Genomic DNA, 19,141 nt, shown 5'->3' on the forward strand with positions numbered 1-19,141 from the left:
GAAATGCCCCTGGAACACCCCCACCATGCCCCCACAGGGGCGTGCACCCAGTGCGTTGTGCACCCCTCCCCTCCTTGCACTATGCCACTGCTGAGTGCCCAAACTGGCTCTGAGTGCCACCTCTGGCACGTGTGCCATAGGTTCGCTACCACTGCAATAGAGTGTTGTGGGTTTTCCAGTCTGCACCTCAGAGGATCCTCTGAAGATGCCAGCCACAGATGCAGGTGAAACGTCGGGAGAAAATGTTGCTGGAACATGGCCATGCAGCCTGGAAAAACCACAACAGCCTAGTGATTCCAGCTGTGAAAGCCTTCGACAATAAAATCAATAGATGTTACTACAGCATTCACCACAGAGGCAAGATCCTTCCCACCCAGGAATGGCCCCAGCATATCCCTGGTTACTGCTGCCACTTGTTTATCCAACAGGAGGACCAAGTCCAGAAACAGCCTGAAAAATACAACAGAAACTACATCCCATTCCTGGGCACAGAGACAATAAAAAATAATTAGGTTTCAGCAGTACATAACTAACATCTTAGTCCCTGATTGTGATACATGCTTGCTACACTTCAGGGCAAGACTGACATTGATATATTACCTTGATCATATTATCATGAAATACACTAATTGAGAATGATGAACCTAATGAAGTTACATACTGCCATGCATGTATATTTATTCCACATCCCAAAATTTAGACCACTTTCTTACAAAGCTTTTGCTACTTCGGAACTCTGTATCTAATAAAGCAGAATATCTAATAAAACAGTTTGGGAACAACTACCCTGCTCCCTCAATCAAGGCATTTTCCAAACGTGTGAGATCTCTGCATGACAGCTGTCAAGAAGTTTTTGCAACGTAGATACTGGAGGGCTGTTTTTGCTATTTCTGTACCTCAGTGATTTTCTCAAACATTATCACCTTGTTTTATATCAAATCTTTATATCATCCCAACTCACTTTCTTCCTGATACTGGACAATTATCAAATTCAGAGACAGCACACATCTCAACTCTAATACTACTGGAGCCAGAGGTCGCGTGAGTGAGGAGGGCTTACTACGTATTCTATCCCAGACACTAATTCTCAATCTGCAATATTACCATGATAATATAAAAGTCTTCATAAATTAGTGTCAGCTGATTTGGCCACTTGGATCCATGCCATGGTGGCCTCAATACAGTAATGCACTGCACATTAGTTTCCCCTCCAAATCAATTTGGAAACTCCCAGATGCTGCAGAATGTTGCCGCTTCTCTACCATAGGGAGCTAGATGGTGCATGCATATTACTCCCATTCTGCAGTCACTTCATTGGCAACTCCATCAGTTACTAGGCTCAAACTACTGCCTATCAAATATTAAGCCCTTCATGGCCTGGAACCTTCATATCTGTGAGACAATTTCTTCCTCTATGCTGTGCCACAACAGCTTTACTCATCTGAGCAAAGCCTTCTGCAAGTGATAGTTTGCAAATGGGCAAAATCAGCAACTGCTTGTACACATGCCTTTTCCATTCCTTGTGGAATGGTCTGCCTGAGAAAATCAGGAAGGTTTCTACTCAATTGGCTTTCTGCAAACCATGTAAAACTTGGGCAAATGGTTAGGGATTATGATCTATACTACTGTGAACAGGCTGCTCTAAGTTGGATCCTACAATGCAATTTTGCATCATTTAACATGTCATACTAACATTTATGCTTTACTTTAGGGCTGTTTTTTTAGATTTCTGGTTGGTTCTGCAACTCAAATCCTACTTTATTGTTAACTGTATTGTCTCACACGGTGTAATCCACCTTGAGTTGCAGTGAGAAAGGCGGACGATACATAAATATTTGCATGGCCTTCAGTTTGCGGGACCTGGGCAAGGCTGTTAACATTCTGAAGATCATAGGGTCACCATAAGTTGGAAGTGACTTGATGACACATAACACACATGTACATGGTATTGGGAAAATTATGCTCTGCTATTTGTGTGTGTGTGTGTATAGAAAGAGTAAGAGAGGCAAGCAAGTTTGCAGGGTCAGCATGTGCCATTCTCGTACTTCACTAGCATTGCCTATTCCTGTTCCACATGAAGTCTGTGGAATTACATGAATACATATACACATATACGTATATATAAACACATACAATTTGATAGAAATGCATTCTACAGTTTAACTAGTCACACAAATTTATATATCATCTACTAAGCCCCCCCCCCCCCCCCCCCCAATATCTGTGTGGTTTATAATGAACTAAAACATTCCAATTTTGTGTGAAACATCTGCTTTCTTTGCTTTCTGGGTAATTGGACCTGACCTGGATAGCCCAGGCTAGCTCAATCTAGTCAGATCTCAGAAGATAAGCAGGGTCAGCCCTAGTTAGTATTTGGTTGTTAAGCAAAGGCAGGCAACTTAGGACAATCTTGCCTTCTCTCCTGCCTTGAAAACCCTACAAGATTGCCACAAGTTGATTGCGACTTAATGGCAACAAAAAAATAAAATAAACCTGCTCCAGAGCTCATTAAATTTCATTAGGATATTTCTTGCACTGCATTAGGATAAACAGTAACAGCATGATGCTAACAAATTATGTCAGCCAAGTCTTCCTGCAATGCACGGTTAGAACTTCAGCACCTCCAACAAATTTTGGAAATGGGACAATGCCATTCTTAAAAGCAAAACTGATTCTTTTAAAAATTATAGAAGAAAAGAACACTAAACTGTAATGTACTCTGAGCAGATGGTCTCAAACTGTACCCTGAATTTTTAAAATCCTACGCATTTTCCAAAGCACAACAAAGGAAGACACATCATATGTGTCTATCTTTTAAAAAAAGCTAAGCAGTTCACGCAAGATTAAGAAATATATACAAGTTTGCAAGATTACCAAAACTGTCTTCCCTTATTGAGAATATTTCTTGAGAGATAAATTCAAACATTTAAAAACCCCACAAAATCCCTTACTCCTATCTTGCGTTGCAAAATAAAAGTTAATTTTCTTGAATGTTAGGAGGTGGTTTATGGTCCACAAATGATATGCAGAACCCAGCAGGGAAAGCAGACAAAGACAAAACTCTTTCAATTATTAATCGCGAAATGTAATGTCATTCATGATGGTGCAGCAAAGCAAGCGCCATTCACTCTGGGATGGTGCCCACTACTGCAGGGGTTGTCATTAGAGGATGCCAAATGCTTAACAGCAGAAGTCATCCATATTCAAAATCATTGTACGGTGAATTTATAACTAGTTCCTTAAAGTAATCCATTAAGCAAGAAGTGTGCGCTGCCTGTGAAGAGCCAGTTTCTTAGTTTTCAGGCTAAGATTAACAAGGTGCTTAGCATCATCACAGTGTAGAGAGGAAGGAAATTTGACATGATTTTCCCACCCTTTACTTACAATGGCATATAGTTAGAGCAAAGTTGCTCAGTCAAGAGCACACACCATTGGATCTTAGCATGAAACTGGCAGCAACAGCTTTGCTTCCAGGAAATAAACCTTGAACACAATAGGTGGGAAATCACACAGTGTGGAAAACTCTTGTGAGCAAAGCATCTCGAGCTTCTCAAACGGCGTATTTATATTTTACCAAATTTAACAAATTAAGTATCTTCTTTTTTTTAAAAAAAAAAAGCCTCCTTGATTCCTTAAATCCAAAGCTGTATTCTGTTTTCCACAGGTGGGTAGTTTGGAGTTAAGCACTACAATTGCATTTTTTTACAAGCGTTAACAGGCAAAGGACAGCCCCACTCGGCTGACACAAGTGACGGAGAAAGCAGCAGGATGCTGCTTGCCTTCTGCTGCAGTCCCAGAGGTCCATCCTGCCACCTCCTGTGTTTATAAGATTAAGAGTGCCAAAGGCAAGCTTCAGCTGTTAAACCATCAGGACGGGGAAACAGAGTGCCTGGCTTGACAGAGCTAACAAAGTGTTATGTAGAACGCACTCAGGTGCTGAATGTGAGTTGCTCCCCACAGTTTTATCCACACCCGTGGTTTCCACTTCCAGATTGCTCTGACTAGATTCTAGGAAAATATATTTCGCCACCTGGTCGTTGCTCCTCTGAGGAATGCTGCTTAAAATGTGTCAAATGAACAGGAAACGCACACAGATTCTGCACTCCCAGACAGACTACTGGGATGCCACTGCCCCCTTGATGGCAGCATGTAACATTTTTAGGTAGACTTAAAGGAAACCTCCTCCCCACACTTCTCTGCCCCACACACCAAGACCTTTAGACAGAGAAGCCAAAGGAATATTTATGTATAGGCCTACAAGTGCCCGGCACTCTTTAAGGTATGCCATCCCTGAGGATAAAAGATGACAGTGTTTCTGAGGTACTAAGAACATAAGAACATAAGAACTAGCCTGCTGGATCAGACCAGAGTCCATCTAGTCCAGCACTCTGCTACACGCAGTGGCCCACCAGGTGTCTTTGGGAGCTCACATGCAGGATGTGAAAGCAATGGCCTTCTGCAGCTGCTCCTGCTGCTGAGCACCTGGTCTGCTAAGGCATTTGCAATCTGAGATCAAGGAGGATCAAGATTGGTAGCCATAGATCGACTTCTCCTCCATAAATCTGTCCAAGCCTTTTTAAAGCTATCCAGGCTAGTGGCCATCACCACCTCCTGTGGCAGCATATTCCAAACACCAATCACATGTTGCGTGAAGAAGTGTTTCCTTTTATCAGTCCTAATTCTTCCCCCCAGCATTTCCCCCCCAGCATTTTCATGGCTTGGTTATAGTCACAACCACCTTATATATAGATTTCAACTGCTTGGACCACTGCTGTTTCTACGGAACAAAGGTGACTCAGGGCTGCGAAAGGTATGATGTGCAAGACCGACAGAGGAACATAAATGTTTTTAAATGTTTTAACTACTTTTAAATGTTTTAACTACTTATACTGTTTTCCCTCTGCTGTACACCGCCCAGAGCCCTCCGGGGATGGGGCGGTATAAAAGCTTTAAAAATAAACAAACAAACAAACAAACAAACAAACAAACAAATAAATAAGCAAAGCCACCTAATCAGTACCAACGGCTTAAGCTCACCCAATATTTTTGATTGACAACTGCAACTAATGCTTCTGTTGCTAGGCCCAGACTTGCAAAGTTAGCCAGACTGGGACTGAAACAGAGTCTGAGATGGCCAGATGCTTAGAAGGGAGCTGATGGGTTGCACTCACGGTGGAGCCCAAAAGGGGAGGGGCATGTAGAAATCAAATCAAATAAATAAAACAGAGATGTCATGTTTCTGTAAATGTGAAAGACATGGGGGGGGGGGGGCTGAAAAATATGCAATGCTTCCCTCCCCACCAAACCTACATTTATGTTATGAATTTAATAACATAAAATGAATAATTTGTAACTTAGTTGGCATACACAATTATAATAATTGGCACATTTATGGAATTTAAAAGTATAAATGTCTAAAAAGTCTAAAACTATTATCCATAAGTGCGTAATAAAACAAAACTCTAGAGGCACATTAAAAACTAACAAAATTTAACGCAAAAACCAGGGGGAAAAAAACTTTTGTGAGTCAGCCCTCGCCTATTCCAACATATCTGTTTTATTTTGCAGCAACAGATTTTACATGGCTGCCCCCTGGAATGGTTTTTAATGAAGAGGTGATAAACTTGGATATTTTTGTGGTAATTCCTCTACACTCCAAAAGAACTGCAGGGAGTACTGGGAGGTTAAGAAAGTAGGTTGTTGCTGCTTTTTAACAAAAGCCATGTTAACTCAGGTTGTTGGTTTCTTTTTTAACAATTCTGTGGGAAGATACAAGAAACGTTTCCAATTTGAAGTAGAAGAAATGTTTCTCAGGCACCGCTGGTACTAAGGGAGTAAATTAACACTAAGTAATATTCCCTCACATAATCAGGTCTTATCCCAGAGGTTCAGAGTACTAATCAAGGCTCATGCTACTATTAGCAGGAATATTTACAGGAGGGATTTTAAATCAAAATTATACATGCACACCACCACAGCAAATACAGGTTGTGTAATGATGTGTTAATAAAACAGTGTTTTCTCTATGACGGAGAACAGCTGTAGTGTTAATACAGGGTGCTGTCAATGATAAGAAGTTAAACTCTGAGAATCCCTGCCACATCACAGTATATACTTATTACACATTATATTCTCATTCGCAAACTGAATGTCACAAATCACAAAAGTACTTCTCATTACCCAAAAGGGCATTTTTATTACTTTCTGGAGCTGTTCAGCAAGCTACAGTCACTCACAGATGACGTGGTACCAAGATCTGCACATGTCTGGTACCTTGTCTGTGTGATATGACTGTTAATTTTACTTTAGTGCTGATAGGATAAAATAGCAAACTGCAAAAAAAGGGGGCAGGAGCATGTGAAATGAGGACAACACTCTTTGCATCAGTGCCTTTAGTTTGGATTGGTTTTGCTAGTTTATGAGATTATGTGTCATTAGAGATAGTATGGAAGACCCTACAGCAGGGCTTAGCTGCTGGAGGACTCAAAGGCAAATCAGTTTCCTGAATGATGAGACATGAAATAAGAACACTGAAGGAACACCACTGAGATAAACAGGCATGCTGAGAAGACATTTTAGCAGGTAAAAGTAGAGGGCCTAGCTATTATTACTATTCCAATGGAAAAACAAATTCCTAACCACAGTCTTGCAGCCTTAAATAAAACTAAAATGAACGACTCGTATTTGCAGGATAACTACTAACCCAACCCCCTTACTACAACACGAAATCAGTTGGGGCAGATTTTCCCACCTGCAGATACTGGGCTCCTTCAAGCTTTAGTGCATTTCCAGAGGAGGATCTGTGGATACCCACTGACCGTTGTGCGTGGATACAGGCAGGTATCATGGTACTGTATGAACATTCTGATACCCAAGTCATGTGGGAAAGAGTAAGGTTGACCTGAAAGGTGCATATTTCCTTTTTTCATTTGTGAAAAGCAGGTCTACGTGAACAAATCTCACAGGGGACAATTCCTGTAATTATTCTATAGGTATTTATTATTATTTTGGCCCCTTAATTCCTGCCATCTTTGCAAACGGGAGGTGATGATAAAGGAGGAAAAAAATGTCAATGTCTTCCTCACAGTGGAAGAATTAAGTGAAATTCTTCAGTGAAAATGAAAGGGTATAATCAAATGGGAAGGCTTCCTTGAGCAAGCCCCAATGAAACGATTAGTGATATATAAGAGCCTTATAGAAGATTAGTGTTTTCCTTGTGTCTGAAAGCTTAATTTCACCAGTCAGGAGGTACATCTTCCAACAAATAATCCTGCAATTTTCCAAGGGCTCACAGAGGCATTTCATTTATAAAAACCTGACAAAAACTCATCCTATAACTCCCTCAAACCAATTCTTCATGTTGGTTTTCCAGAATCTACTATGAGTGAAAATAAGGTTTTTGTAATATAGAAATAATCTGTGTGCTTTTCCTAACAAATCTGAAGAAAACGTGAGAGGGGACAACATAATGATGGCAAATAATAGAAAAATAAGAGCGATGATCAAAAACCATGTTCTGTCAAGCAGGATTAGTGCAAGATAATGATGATTCACAAATTAAAAATGGTGTGTTTCCACTTACAGATCAATCTGGAACAAAAGAACTATTTGCATATTTTAAGCTACAAGGACAACAGTGTCATCATGACATCATCTCCCCTTGGCTAGTCTTTATTTATTTATTTATTTATATTTATATTTTGGATTTTTATACTGCCCCATCCCCGAAGGGCTCTTTAGCTATACGAAGCAGTGGATTTGTCTTGATCTTTTTTTTTAAAAAAAAAATGCACATTAACTAAGCAATTCCCATTATTTTGCACCTTGTTTTGGACACCCAAAGGTGAAAACAACTGCACAGGATCACTTACTAATTGACTCCAGAACCAGCAGCCAAGTGAGGTAGTACCAAAACTGAGAAAACAATGCAATAATCAGGAGGGAATTGGGAGGTCCAGTGTATCACCAAAGTTTATTGCTAAGTTCGTCAAACAGTTAGCTAGACCCACATATGTTGTGAGCACAGCTGTAGTAATTTGTACACAGATATTCTTGAGATCAAATGGTGCACCTGACTGCATTCTTTGCGCAAGCCTTTCATGGAATGACAAACCTGGCACTCAAACACAAGACACGTCTTTAAACTAGGGTTGCCAATCTCCAGGTTGCACCTGGAAATCCCCTGCTATTACAAATGATCTCTAGACAATGAGGAGCAGTGCCACTGGAGGAGGGTAGACATGATGTTGGAAGGGGAAAATGGGAACTGTAGTCCATAACATCTGGAGGGCCACAAGTTTGACACCTATGCTCTTTGGCATTATATTGTTGGAAGGTTCCTCCTGTCCCCAAACCCCATCCTCGGCAGGCTCCACCTCCAAAATCTCCAGGTATTTCCCAACCCAGAGCTAGCACTACTACTTTACAACCACAGAAAGCCCTAAGTGCAGCCTTGTCTTGTGCTTTTTACAAGGAGCAGCAACTACTTTGGGGTATACAGACAACACGTTCCACTGCTCAAACTTTTTCAAACCCAAGATACGTATGTAAAGACCAATGGATACATATGTAAAGACCAAGCTATGTATGTAAAGACCAATGGACTGGATATGTATGTAAAGACCAATGGACTGGATACAATGGACTGGATACAATATTTTGTATTTGTAGTCATGTGAAAGGCTGTTTTATTCATGCCCTAAGGGTGGCCAGAATACCGGTTCTGAAAATAAAAGCACTTTTGCAATTTTTACCAGAGTTGGCAGTTCAAGCTCTCACCACACGAAGTGAATGGAAACTGAGCAGAAAGTTACATGGAAATGGCTAGAGGAGGCAGTATATGGTTGGGAGTGACCAGCACATGTACAGTACTGTATCCTTACCTTACTGCAGCAGCCATGCTTTCGATAGGATTTATTGGCAGTGGTCTAACTCCAGGGAAGATTCCTCTACTCAGAATACGAGCTCCATTTTGTATTACTCCAGGAGGAACTGAAAGCAAAATACAAGAAAAATGAAAAATTAGAAGAGCATCAACTGAGCTGATGACTAAGTGTCAAGCCTCATATACTTTTGGTCTTCTCAGAATAGTCACAGGCAAGTTGAGAATCCAAGGATTATTTAAAGTGCAATGGAAAATGCCTTTCCAGACCTACCAAAGGCAGCTCACAAACTTGCAAAAACAATTAAAATCATATCAAGAAAAGCAAAATGAATGTGACTAAAACAGTCAAAAACAAGGTGGAATGTAAAAGCACTTAAAACACAGCAGTCTAAAATGATGTACACAAATGATGTACTCAAAACAGTTTGCAGCTTAGAAGGTTGACTGTTAGACAGTTACAAAAGATGGAATCCTTTTGTTAAAAGCCTGGTTAGAGAGAACTGTTTTGGCCTGGTGCCTAAAAGAGTGTTGCTAAGACAGAAGCGTGACAGAATAAAATAAAGAACTTGAACTGCATAAATAATAACTTAATAGCTACATGATACGTATTTTAAAGGAGGGACACTAGATTCTTCAACAAGTATGCATCATTGCTTGCCATCACACAATGTTCTTGTGTATTTAAGTGTATAGTACAAAGACCGGACAGCACTCCTCGCAGCACTGAAGTACATAGGATTTTAAAATTCTAGTTTCGGGATGAAAAAAATTCAAAATGGGATAGACGTTAAGATTGTTACAATGCTATCCAAGCTCCAAAAAAGCACAGAAACATCAAATTGAGAATACAGCTTCACCTTCTGCACCATATACATAAAGAAGTACACTCAGATATTTTGCTCACCAGTTAGGCTTCCGCATACACACACTTCACCTTCAAACCACAAAGAATCACAGTCCCAGGTTCTACATGCCATTACCATGCCGTTACAAACAGGACAACCAGCTCCTGCACCACATAGGATGGTTTTCAGATGGAAGCCAGTGCTGCAATTTTCACCAGATAAACCAAAGACGTACCTTGGAAGACTACATGAAAAGCATCTGGACCTTCACACAAAAAGGTATGAACAATATTTCCCTGCTGGACAAAAGGATGGGCAGCAGCAGCAGCAGAACACCACATGCCTTCAATTCTTCAGCTGCTACAACTCAACCATTTTTCAGCTAATCTGGTTGAAATTTGTTATTAGTATGTCTTCAAGATGCGAGGCAGTCTTTGTTTGGGTAACAGCAGCAACGAACAAAAATATCCCTTAGGAAAAATTGAGAAAATCTGAAATTTGGTAGAGAAAATTTCAAATAATCTCAGTTTGTGTAAGAATAGGTTTTGTTTATTGTCTTAAAAAGAATGTCTCACATCCTAAATTACTCCCATGCCTTCATCATCTGTATATCTGTTTTCCAAGTGTGAGCAGATCTGCTGATATCTAAATCTGTGGACTGGACCCACGCCGAGAGAAAATATTTTTTTCTCCAAACATGAGGGCCACTCCAGGTTTTCAGAAAAATCTAAGACAAGGGGTCTGCAACCTGTGGCTCTCCAGATGTTCATGGACTACAATTCCCATCAGCCCCTGCCAGCATGGCCAATTGGTCCATGAACATCTGGACTGCTGCAGGTTGCAGACCCCTGAAGAAGTTTAAAAAGCACATATTGCGGTTTTAACCTCTTCAAAACAATAACATTATCTGTGCATGCAAAGTCAATACAGTGGCTCTCAGAGGCTCTGCCAGCTACTGGGGACTCTGCTGCTGAGGCCAGGTTGCCCATATGGCAGCTGAGGGTGCTGGTGGTGGTAGGTACCAGTGTAGGACTGATACTAAAACAAAAACGGTGCTAGTCTGAAGAGTGTAGAACCTGCTATTTGTTCATGGTTAATCTTATGGCAATTTCTCTCCCCATTTTTTTTCTCAACTCAGTTGAGTGAAAAGTATTTGGATGGAAAAACTGCACAGAAGTAAAATGAACACAGTTAAGATTCAGCATAACTCACCTGTATTCCTCCTTTGCTGGTAGAACTATAGTCCCCCCCCCCCCCCCACTTTCATGCATTTAAACATGCATCCCAATAAACACATAGAAACTGCAAATATTTTAATCCACAACTAAGATGCTGAAGCCCCATTAAAAGACAATTTCCCACCTAAACTGAATTAACTTGACCACAATTAATAAAGGACTTAAAGCTGAATTGGCAGGTCTGTGTTACTATTTGCTTCACAATGCCCTATCTGAAAGACCCTATTAAGGAAATTATAGGGTTTTTTTTGTTTGTTCTTATACCAATATCTGTTTCTAAATAATCCAATGGTTTCTCTCTCTTTTGGATTATATGGAAGAAGTTCTTTATCAAAATAACTGAAGTGTCATACAAATACTGAAGTGCCATATAATTCAAGGTGAAGGAGGATGCAAAACTTATACAACAGCTACCAAGTTTGCAAAAAAAGTTTAACCAATTCTGCAGTCCGATATGTGAGTGTTGCACAGGCAGGACAAATGGATTTTGAGGTCTGAGCAAGTTTCTAAAATAGTTGGGACAAGCCTGGATGTCTGTTTTTCAAGCAAACTAACGCAACTCAAATAAGCCTCTGAGCACATCAGGAGTGGCTCTTTAAATTCCAGCATGAAAATGTGAACTTTCTTTGGACGCGGTGCTAGCTCTGGCATCACAGAGACATCCGCATCACTGCAGATCAAATGGCCATATAGGAGCAGGCAGTTCTGCTTAAGGGCGACCTTTCTACACTTTTCCACTGTAAAAATTACAGAAGGGGGGGGGGACTACCTCACCTTACATTACTCTTTAAACAAGCAGGTTTCCACAAAATCTACAGCATGGTTCACAGTACCATCTTAGACAACACATTCTATTCACAGGTGCGCATGAATGGAAAAAGCACCTTGTGAAAGTCTAATATACATGGATGAATGCTGGTACAGCGCTATTCTCAAATATCCACCTTTTACAGCAATTGCCTGTACATTGATGGGACCCACAGTTTCATTCTCCAAAAGAATGTTCTCCAAAGAACATTCTCCAAAGAACAGCAGAATATGCCAGATAAAACAGGAGATAAATAGTTCTGAAAACATGACTTTCAGAAAACTGCTTCAAAATTGAAACGAGAATAAGTTATGGAAAAGAATTTGGGGGGGGGGGGGGCTTTTAGCCCCTCCATAAAGTTAGTCACCTTGCTTCTTAACCACCCACTTAGCTCAAAGCAAGGTGCAATTTGTATTAAGGCAGTGCTTCACGCAACATTTATTAATTCAATTTTTATTTGAAGTAGCTTACAAGATAAGTAAAAAAAAATTTTTGAACCAAAAATATTACCCACAGCAAAACAGCAGCAATAAAATCACAGAACCAGCTTACCGACATACATCCTAGAAATTCCACTTGGAAATAAGACTTTCCTTAAAAGGAAATGCAAATCGTTACCAATTCTTGGAAAGAAAAATGGCACGCCTGGCTTTGTGGGACTCGAGCATTTGAACGTGACCTCCCTTCTGTCAATCAGAATTACAAGACAGACAGGCAGATGAGCAGCATGCAGGGTTCCCTAACAAATGTCAGTCTAACAGTCTAACTAGAGGTAACAAGGAAAGTGTGGCAGCTGCTGATTTGCTTCTTTTCCTGGGCATTATCTCCAGCAACAGATAGCAAAAGATGTATTACGTTTATATCCCCTTTGTTTGAAGGCGCTGGAGATGATGCACATTTGGTTCCCAGGAAGTTTCCTACCCAGACAGCGGGTGTGCATCTTTTGGGGGTATTTTTCAGGTTTGGCTTTAAAAGACCTGGAAACTTTTCATAAAGGCTGACAAACGCTGAACCCCCCCACCCTTAGCAGCTTTCTTGACATTTTTCTGGTCTTTTAAAGCCTCACCTGAAAAATTCTGAGCTGTGGAGCTCAAGGCAAAGATCAGTTGAGCCAACCTGTGCATTCAACTCTGCATGACCACCCCCTTTTTTTAATGGCAGGGGGTTCAAAGTGGGTCAAATATCTGCAGGAAAAATTCAGCATTTTTCAGGATCTTCTTTTGGGCTCTCTTAAATTGTCACAGGAACAACAAAGCAGTATACCTAGGCCAGTGATGGCGAACCTTTTTATGACCGAGTGCCCAAATTGCAACCCAAACCCCAGTTATTTATCGCAAAGTGCCAACCCGGCGATTTTACCTGAATGCTGAGGTTTTTGTTTAGAAAAAAAACGGTTGGCTCCCTCTTCCTCCGCCCCACCGGCTCGAGCAGGGGCCAGCCTGCTCTAGCCTCCAGCAAGTCCTGCATGCACCACTCTGTGCCTCTCTAGCATCTCTGCCTCCTCTGCACCCCCCCACCCCCCCAGGCAGCAGCCACCCGGAGCACAGGCACCAGGCCCACCAGCTGAGTCCTCCCTGCTCACCACGGTGCGCGCATGTTGTGCTCAGTGGCCCAAGCCAGCCTAGATGTGAGTGTGTGTGTGTCGTGATTTTCCGGCCCCCACATGACGAACTCTGTGTGTGCGTGCCCACAGAGAGGGCTCCGAGTGCCACCTCTGGCACCCGTGCCATAGGTTCACCATCACTGACCTAGGCTATAAATATACAGGTGCAAAATTTAATCAGAAACGTGCCACACAAAAAACCGCCCTCATCCAATCATCTCAAATTCTCAGTTGAAGAGATAACCTCCAATCTTCTTCAGCAAAAGAACAGTTGTTTACTGAAAACACTCTCCTCCTTACATGTAAATTACACAAAACGGTTTCCGCCTAGTATGTAAGCTATGCAGCTCCAGAACGACTCAAAAAAGCCGCTGCAATTGGAGAATCCTGCTGCCAAAGGCGCTTGTTTTTCCTCCTTACGTGTAAATTACACAGCTCGGGATCAGCTCAAAGAAGATGAAGAAGTTTGGAGTTTATCTTCTAACAAAACAGGAATGTTAGCTGGTATACGTGTACTGTTGTAGATTGCTGTTTCTCCACTTCCTTACTGGTGGGATTTTCTACCGTTGGGTTTAGTGACTCGTTAAGATCTGTGCAGTCCTGAGCAGACACAGTACGTTGTATTTCAATTGAGAATTTGATTGGATGAGGTTTTTTGTATGGCACATTTCTGATTACATTTTGCAACTATATTTTAATAGCCTATGTATAGTGTTTTCTCTCTCTCTTTTTTGTTCCTGTGGTTGTTTCCACTATACCTGCCTGTATTGTATATATCCCTTAAATTGTCACCATTTTATTTTCGGTTCAGCTACTTCCAGATGCACAGCATCTAAATCAGGCACTGTTGGGAACTGCTTAGCTTCAGCAAAGTCAAAGATTAATCTGCTTCTAGAACAGTGATTCTCAACCTTCCTAATGCCGTGACCCTTGAATACAGTTCCTCATGTTGTGGTGACCCCCAACCCGAACATTTATCCATTTTACAGATGGAGAACACTGATGCAGAGAGTCTTAGGTAACCCCTGTGAAAGGGTCGTGCGACCTCCAAAGGGGTCCCGACCCCCAGGCTGAGAACCAGTGTTCTAGAACTTGTCTTCTGTCCAGGATTGCCAACTCTGACTTGGGAAATTCCTGGCATTTAGGGATGGAGGAGTTTGGGGAGAGGAGGGAACTGGGTGTGGATAATTATTATTTATTTTTAAATTTTCTGTGCTGCCTTTCCACTGGAATAAGTTCCCCAAGGTGGCGAACATCAGAGAATTTCCACATTAAATCAGCATTTTTAAAAAGATATAGACATCAGCCAAGGGGCAGAGCAACAGTTCCATATCACCATACTCTGAAAGCCACCTTCCATGTAGGACTGAAACCACCACAGAACAATGATTCCTAGTCCCAACCCAGAATAGCAGACCAGAAGGATACCATGATCAATGCTATCAAAAGCCACCAAGAGGTCCAGGAGAATTCAATTAACAGGATTGCACTCTCCTTGTCCATCTCCCAATGAAATCATTCACCAGGGTGACCAAGCATGATTAGGCCTGAAACCAGATTAGAACAGATACAAACAATCCACTAAAATTGCCCAGGAATCCCTGAAATTGCCCAGCCACTATTCATCTCCTTGCTCAAAAATGGTACATTTGAGTCTAGATAGTAGTTATTCAACTCTCCAGGGTTCAGAGTAGATTTCTTTAAGAATGGATGCATAGCTGTCCACTTCAAGGCAAGGGTGACCACCCCATCTTTCAGAGAGCCATTTATTATCTCCTGCACCAAGTCCACCAGTAAAGGCGTACCGGGGGGGGGGGGGGATGGCGCCCAGAGACCATCCCTTCTCCAGGCACCCCACACACACACTGTACTCAGGGGCGTGGCTTGGGGGCACCAAACTCACCCACTGGCCTGCACAGAGGCCAGAGGTGTGGGCCAAGGGTGTGGCACCTGCAGCCAAGCCCCACCCTCATGGCTTCTGTGTAGGCTGAGCCCTTCCCCCAGCCTCCGTGAAAGCCAGCAAGGCCTGGGGAGGGCAAAAGCCAGCTTGCATGGAGGCTGGGAGTGGGGCTCAGTGGCGTGCGGCTGGGGCACAGCCGTTTGGTCATGTGGGGGCACCCAGTGCCCCCCTACGTGACCAAAAGGAGTGTGCCTGGGGACATGGGTGACTCCATGTCCCTATAGGCCATATGCCTCCAGTCACCAGCCCTTACCCTGCAGATTTAAGCAGCCAGGAAAGTCAGTGGTTGTACAAGCAGGTGATAGGTCTCAATCTTCCAAGAATCCTGTCAACCCCTCAGACTGGAAAAGCTGAAAGGTGCATCACACAGCTGGATCAATCCACACTGTGAGACCATCTGATTTTGTCACTACTATTGTAGAATCCAAGTTGATTTTATTTGTAAAGTGTTTAGCAAAATTATCACAGTGGGCAGAACAACAGAATGCCTCCTCTGTTGGCCAGAACCCAGCAGGCCCCTAACCACACAAAAGAGCCTGTCCTCCAAAACTGGCTTTTCCTTCAAGGGGATAGATCTCTGTAGTCTGAATATCAGTTCTAATTCCAGGAGAATTCCAGGCTCCATCTTGATAGTGGTAACCTTTCTCATGAGGCAGAGTCATAGTGTTACATTTGCAGAATGCTACTGGGCAGACATATATGGGTGGCACTCATGCATTGCTATAAGCTTAGCTAGGTCCTTAGTATCCATCTTCTATTTAACATCACAGCCACAAAGGGAATGTAATACAATATTCACAAATCATATGAAATATATATACACTGTAAGCAAACAGTTCCACGGTGTGACACATTCAACCTGCCTGATTTAATGCTGCTTTAATCCTCAGAACAAGTAATTTTAAGGAGATTTCTTCAAACGCACTGTTTGATTTTCTGAGAAAATGTAACCCCATAGCATCCCAATAAACAGTTGAGCTTTGCCCCCTTAATATTTCCAGCAGATGTTTTACAACAGAAGAACACTGTCACATGACCAGTTTAAACAAAGATCATTTCAGTGAAGCTGGAACTAGGCCAAAGGAAGCAGCCTCATAATCAATTCAAAAACATTCCACAGAAGTGCCTTTGTTTCCATCGTGAAATGTCTCCTCCCATGGCTCAGGCCTCGCAATGCACAAACTCAAATGGATGCTCATCGCCGAGGTCTGCAATTGATTTTTTTGCTGTAAAGTCACAGCTCGCTCATAACAACCCCATAGAGTTTTCAAGGCAAACGACACGTGGAAGTAGTTTGCCATTGCCTGCCTCCACCTCACGACCCTGGTATCCCATTCAAATACTTGCTAGTGTCGAGGCTGAGAGTGTGCGATTGGCTTAAGGTCACCCAGTACGCTTCCCCAGAGTGAGTGGGGATTTGAACCATAACCACTACACCACACTAGCTCTCACAACTGACTGGTAGGCCCCAATGATTTTATGTGTGTGCAGGTGTTTCATTCCTGATTTCTTAGCCATAGGTAGGCACCTGGGAGGGGGGAGTGAGACCAATCCTCTTCCTTCAGGAATACAAACTCCTGTCACAAGGCAAATCAGTTAATGTTAATTAGCGGAGTGTCTGTCTGTGTGTGTGTGTGTGTGTGTGTGTGTGTGTGTGTGTGTGTGTGTGTGTGTGTGTGTGTGTTAACCATGTAATTGCAGCTTCCTACTTAATTCATGATCCGAAACAGCTTAACCACAGATCAGACCACGATTTAAGCAATTAGCTCTTCCTGTGGTCATCCCTGAAGATAACAGTGACTGAGGCTGGATGGTAGAAATTCATGCCCCAGTGATGTTGGTAGGGTTGCAAATATACAATTAAATTCCAAAGTCTCACAATTAAGTCTTTATTAAAAGGAACATGACATTCCCCCTCCCCGCTGAGCCTGTTGGTATCCCTGGATGTTAGTGCAAGTTGCTGCTTAACAATTGTTAAGTAATCAAGAATGCTACTTCTGTACTGCTCCACAATAATAATATTATCGCTATGATATGCTGGGAAAAAGGCAAGCAAACACACACTGCGTTTCTCTGCCAGATTCTCATTTTGGGGCTTTCAATTGTAATACCCATTCTTATCCCCCTTGGCCAACCCCTTTATTCTTGACCCCCTACCAGAATTACTTCCCTGTACTATGGCTTTTTCCACCACTCAATCCCTTCAGACATCTCCTACCAGGTCCCAGGTCAGAGGTGTAGCTGGACCACAAGCACTGCGCCTAGGTCGCTAGTCTCCATATTTTCCCTCGGGCTTCTATGGCCCCTCTGTGGTCCCCCCATGACGCCTCCTTCACACTTACGCTCAGTTTTGTCTTTTCTCTTTTCTGAAAAGTACTTTTTCAGGCTGAAAAAAGTGGCCTCTTCACAGTTCAAGCTCAAAAACTGCCTGAGGAACTATACTTTCCAGGAGACCTTGTCAGCCCCAAGGTCTCCTGGGAACTGAAGTTCCTCAGGCCGTTTTTGAACCTGAACTGTAAATAGGCCGCTTTTTTCAGCCTGAAAAAGAACTAGAAAAAGAAAAGGAACTAAGGTAAGTGTGGGAAGGGGGCGGGGGAGGGCGCCACAGGAGGGTGCGGGGGTCTCAAGGAAAAGGGGGAGAGGCCAGTGGCCCCCCCAGGCATGAGCCCGGTGCGCAACGCACCCCCTGCCCTCTTGCCGCTTCACCACTGTCCCAGGTCCACCATAACTGCCCTTCAGTCTCCAAATGACTTATTTTCCTAATGCTGTCTCTTTTTTCTAACGGAAGATAAAATCCCATAAAATCCCATCAAACCCCAACAAGGCGAGCACATTTATTGTGGAATAAATATCATGAGCCAGGATCTACATAATCAGACAGAAGTAATGTTACCCTCAATCTGGGGCTACCGTTCACAAACACACAGATAGGAAAGGAAGAAAGCCAGAGAATGATCGTGAGGTGGGGATGTTATTTCAAAGGGAGGCTAAGAGGTCTGATAGTCCCAGAGACAGGTGTGATGCAATCCTTATGCAGAGGCTGAAAGAAAACAAGGCCAGTCTCAACTGTAACAATGCAGCCCGATGCAAAGTTTCTGCAGCCTTAGCCCATTGATTTCATGAAGCACAGGACTGTGTTATAAGTGATCCAATCAGTGTGGGGTGGTGATCAATAGGCACCGCAAATAAATGGCGCCCATAAGGGGAGACTTATCTTCTGACCTGAGCTTAATTATTTTCTATTTTGACCACAGAGTCAAAATCTGTGTACAAAATCAGCTGCTTCATACTGGAATCTTTATTTGAACCCCCCCCCCCTCTTTTTTTTGCTGAAGCAGGGTACCCTTTAAGGCTCTTACTGTATTTTGTTTCACCCACATCGTCCAGTTACCCCTCATACCTACTTTTTCCTTAGCAAACTGTCTTTGTTTTTAACTGAACCACTGTCAACAGCCTCCAAAGAATCTCTGTATTGAAAATACGTCTACATATCTGTACCTTATATTAGCATTTGTTTACAACCTGTCTTTTTCATTATTGCTTTTTGTGGTCGTTGCTTGCATGGAATCTTTGTAAAAGGAATGTTTAATGCTCGCAATACTTTCCTGGAACTTTATACAGGGTACCACCACCACACACACACACACACACACACACACACCCCGGATCAAAATGAACAGCTTTGTAAGCATTTAACGTTTTTGGGTGTCTGATAAGTGAGCTAGCAGCTCCCCACAGTGGAGTAAACTGTAAGTGGGAGGGACAACATGCTTTCTATTGAGTTTGGTGGCCATAGAGAATTT

At 42.4% G+C, this 19,141-nt stretch overlaps 1 protein-coding gene across 3 annotated transcripts in view; it reads right to left on the reverse strand.

Annotated features, from left to right (window-relative positions):
- FOXN3 (forkhead box N3) overlaps positions 1-19,141 on the reverse strand; it is a 166,295-nt gene that overhangs the window by 13,421 nt on the left and 133,733 nt on the right. For all 3 annotated transcript variants that reach the window (XM_048485180.1, XM_048485179.1, XM_048485178.1), the window contains one exon: positions 8,883-8,991. In XM_048485180.1, the coding sequence (XP_048341137.1) occupies positions 8,883-8,991 (109 nt within the window). The remainder of the gene's footprint in view (positions 1-8,882; positions 8,992-19,141) is intronic.

This window comes from Sphaerodactylus townsendi, linkage group LG02, assembly GCF_021028975.2.
Source record: "Sphaerodactylus townsendi isolate TG3544 linkage group LG02, MPM_Stown_v2.3, whole genome shotgun sequence".
In the NCBI taxonomy this organism is placed as follows: domain Eukaryota; kingdom Metazoa; phylum Chordata; class Lepidosauria; order Squamata; family Sphaerodactylidae; genus Sphaerodactylus; species Sphaerodactylus townsendi.